Raw genomic sequence first — 4492 nt, 5'->3', positions numbered from 1 at the left:
AATATATTTTTAACAAAACTGATAAATGAAGTAATCATACCTGAAGTATTGAAATACTTATGAGTAGAAGCATTTGAGTAATATATTTTTAACAAAACTGATAAATGAAGTAATCATACCTAACGTATTGAAATACTTATGAGTAGAAGTATTTGAGTAACATATTATTAACAAAACAAAACTGATAAATGAAGTAATCATACCTAAAGTATTGAAATACTGATGAGTAGAAGCATTTGAGTAATATATTATTAACAATCAAATTAGTAAGGTGTTGTTCAACCAAAGAACTTCAAACAAATTAGTAAGGTGTTGTTCAACCAAAGAACTTCAATCAAATTAGTAAGGTGTTGTTCAACCCCAGAACTTCAATCAAATTAGTAAAGTGTTGTTCAACCAAAGAACTTCATACAAATTAGTAAAGTGTTGTTCAACCAAAGAACTTCATACAAATTAGTAAGGCGTTGTTCAACCCCAGAACTTCAAACAAATTAGTAAGGTCTTGTTCAACCAAAGAACTTCATACAAATTAGTAAGGTGTTGTTCAACCAAAGAACTTCATACAAATTAGTAAGGTGTTGTTCAACCAAAGAACTTCATACAAATTAGTAAGGTGTTGTTCAACCACAGAACTTAATTCCTGGAAAACATAAAGAAATGCTGAATCCACCAGTAAAATCATAGAAACAAAGTTTGACTCAAAGAACACAAAAATAGTTCCGGACTTCCAAGAGTCCAGAACTGTTCTAGATTCAAGTTCTAATTAGCACAGCCGTATGCACAAATAAAAAGGGAGAAAGTACTGGGCACCACAATGAAATTCTTAATTGCCATAAAGTTAACTCTAAAAGTAACTAACTAACAAGCTAGGCATGATGGTAAAAATATAAGTCAATCTAAAATTTTTTCTACATCTACCTTCAGACGAATTTCAATAATAAAACACTGACATATGCCAGATATCCTTAAAAAGTAGCCTAATATAAAGTCTTCTTAAGTTTACCAGTACAAGAAGATGGCTAAGGTATAATTGGCTCAGGCCAGAATTGACAAAATAAGAACCACATTTAAAATATATTAAACTTACCAGTAAAAGTAGTTGGCTAAAGTATCATTGGCACATGCACGACTGATGAGAAAAGTAGCCAAGTCCATCTAAATAATAATGTATTGTTTAGAGTTATAAGAATTACTCAGATCAAATTTTACCATCGTTTCTTATATTATAATCAGTTGTTATCTGTTATTCTGTATTTTTATTGTTGGTGATTACAATAATTAATACTAATAATGAACAAAGTTCTCTCCTTAATAACAACGTTTTTATATTCAAATTGTTAATATTCCCATTACCACTACAGTTTTATTTATTTGCTGCTGATTAATGATAATATTGATTTTGTTATTGTATTCTGATATCATTATAAACAAAAGGATTCTCAATCAGTGGGGAGCATCCCACAAGGGGGGTACATACAACAGCATTCATAAAATTAAGCAATACAAACGTGGAAACATGTAGTTAAGATTTATAATTTTAAATGTATTTGTATTATTAAAAACTGTAAAGCCACACCTACAAAACAAAACACCAATCATATCAGACATTGAATTTTGAGGTTTCAGTGGTATTCTCTGGCATTCAGGTCATACTGCACAGTTGTACAGGATTAGAACCCTTGATCAACATCAGTGATTAACAAACCAAACTACTGAGTGAAATGTACAGCTTAAAAGCTGCACGAGAGCTTACTTCTGAAGAAGTAGAGGGACTGTCAGCTGGCAGTAATATTTCACCAATTCCTAACCCAGGAGGTTCACGAAGATGATCCAGAAGGGAATCAGTGCGCTGATGTTGACTTTCATGTCCCGTGTTTGACCTATCAAAATGTGAACTAATAGCAAACTTATTAATACATAAGACTGATGATTGTTAACGTCAATAACAGTGTACATAATTAGTAAAGTGATTTTTTCCACAAATCATGGAAAATCCGTAACAACAGTGGAATTCTCAGAAACATGGAGTTTATACCTCCTTTAGATGGATTAGTATCTATAACAACTTCTCTTACCATCAGATCCAATGTCTTTTCAAAATGTCAGAATTGTGTTTATACAGTATCTATATTTTTAGTTCATGAACAAAGGAATATCACATCATTGTAAATGTCTCACATATTTTAATACTCAATTATTTTACTGCACTATACTAATATCTGAACATTTAGATAAAACAAATGTCTAATTTCTGATAACTTCTTAAAAAAATCTGTCGTTTCTAGTTTTATTTTGCAAAAAAATATCATATTAAAAATTCCATTCCTCATATCATACCCAAGAGTCCGATCTTCTACCTTCATGTCCACTTGAACTTATAGGATAACTAGGCCACTAATGAAAGCTTTAGCCTGTACCCAAGAATTTGATATTCTAACTATATCCCTTCTCAAACTTAAAGGAAAACTCAATCCACTAGCTAAACCTTTCACCCATAATCAAGATTACAAAGTCTGCTGAAAGTACAAGTAAGAGTATTGAAATGTATATTACTTCATTTGACAAATTGAGCTTTAATTTCAACTTTACCAACTGAACCCTCTTTCTTTATACCAATTATTCCACACTATGAATGTAGCTTACATTTAAATCATCAAACATCTCTTAAGCTAACGTCAAATTTGTGTATTAAACAAGTGAAAAATAATAATTATAAATAAAATTACCTTTCTTTTTCCACGGGAATGGTAGACGACAACATTTCTGTAAAATTTAGATTTAAAGCAGAAGACTCTCGACGTTGCTCTAGTCCAGACTTTATATCGTCAAAGTTCTCGTATTTTAAGGCCTGGACTAGCTGAAGCAGGTACAGCAAGAGGTCCTGTAATTCACCATTAATCTTTAATAAACAGTCTTTTACATTACCATTAAATTATAGAAAACAACAGGCCTTAAAAATATCTATCCTCAGATCCAATATGAATGAGATCAAAAAGTTCAGTGAAACCACAGTCATTGTACCCATAAGTTCTGAAAGTCCGTGTTTTATACACCCATATGGCCATAAAACACATGTTCTCAGTGTTAACCACTAACATAATCTTACTAAAGAACATGGGGCTAGTTCTCACTGAATACTTGATGTTATCTATTGATGTACAGACATCAAAGATGAAGAGAGAGAAAGACACGGGGTGAGCTCTCACCATGTATTCTGTTAACCTCCAACATACCCACCATGTATGGTGTGTTAACCTCCAACATACCCACCATGTATTCTGTGTTAACCACTAACATACCCACCATGTATTCTGTGTTAACCACTAACATACCCACCATGTATTCTGTGTTAACCACTAACATACCCAACATGTATTGTGTTAACCTCCAACATACCCACCATGTATTCTGTTAACCACCAACATACCCACCATGTATTCTGTGTTAACCACTAACATACCCACCATGTATTCTGTGTTAACCACTAACATACCCACCATGTATTCTGTGTTAACCACTAACATACCCACCATGTATTCTGTGTTAACCACCAACATACCAACCATGTATTCTGTGTTAACCACCAACATACCCGCCATGTATTCTGTGTTAACCTCCAACATACCCACCATGTATTCTGTGTTAACCTCCAACATACCCACCATGTATTCTGTTAACCACCAACATACCCACCATGTATTCTGTTAACCACCAACATACCCACCATGTATTCTGTGTTAACCACTAACATACCCACCATGTACTCTGTGTTAACCACCATCAAAACTAATGTTATGCAAATCCATTGATAACTAATAGTTATGATGATGTCTTCACCATTTCACCACAGGCTCGGTATAAAATACATGAGTTTGTATACACATTTGCATACACCTTAACGATAAATTTGTGACAGGTACAGTTGATAGACCTTAACGATAAAGTTGTGACAGGTACAGTTGATAGACCTTAACGATAAATTTGTGACAGGTACAGTTGATAGACCTTAACGATAAATTTGTGACAGGTACAGTTGATAGACCTTAACGATAAATTTGTGACAGGTACAGTTGATAGACCTTAACGATAAATTTGTGACAGGTACAGTTGTTAGACCTTAACGATAAGTTTGTGACAGGTACAGTTGATAGACCTTAACGATAAGTTTGTGACACGTACACTTGTTAGACCTTAACGATAAGTTTGTGACAGGTACACTTGTTAGACCTTAACAATAAATTTGTGACAGGTACACTTGTTAGACCTTAACAATAAATTTGCGACAGGCACACTTGTTAGACCTTAACGATAAATTTGTGACAGGTACACTTGTTAGACCTTAACAATAAATTTGTGACAGGTACACTTGTTAGACCTTAACAATAAATTTGCGACAGGCACACTTGTTAGACCTTAACGATAAATTTGTGACAGGTACACTTGTTAGACCTTAACAATAAATTTGTGACAGGTACACTTGTTAGACCTTAAC

The 4492-nt window shown here is 33.4% G+C and overlaps 1 protein-coding gene across 1 annotated transcript in view; it reads right to left on the bottom strand.

Moving 5' to 3' along the window:
- Positions 1-4492, bottom strand: part of LOC106468292 (phosphatidylinositol 3-kinase catalytic subunit type 3-like) — a 37013-nt gene that overhangs the window by 13197 nt on the left and 19324 nt on the right. The window contains exons 9-11 of the mRNA XM_022396631.1: positions 2727-2881; positions 1754-1895; positions 1088-1155 (exon numbers count right to left, since the gene is read on the bottom strand). Of these exons, the coding sequence (XP_022252339.1) occupies positions 1088-1155; positions 1754-1895; positions 2727-2881 (365 nt within the window). The remainder of the gene's footprint in view (positions 1-1087; positions 1156-1753; positions 1896-2726; positions 2882-4492) is intronic.

This window comes from Limulus polyphemus, unplaced genomic scaffold, assembly GCF_000517525.1.
Source record: "Limulus polyphemus unplaced genomic scaffold, Limulus_polyphemus-2.1.2 Scaffold2950, whole genome shotgun sequence".
Taxonomy (NCBI): domain Eukaryota; kingdom Metazoa; phylum Arthropoda; class Merostomata; order Xiphosura; family Limulidae; genus Limulus; species Limulus polyphemus.
Note: the sequence above shows the minus strand (reverse complement) of the source record. Positions and strands in the feature narration are given on the sequence as shown.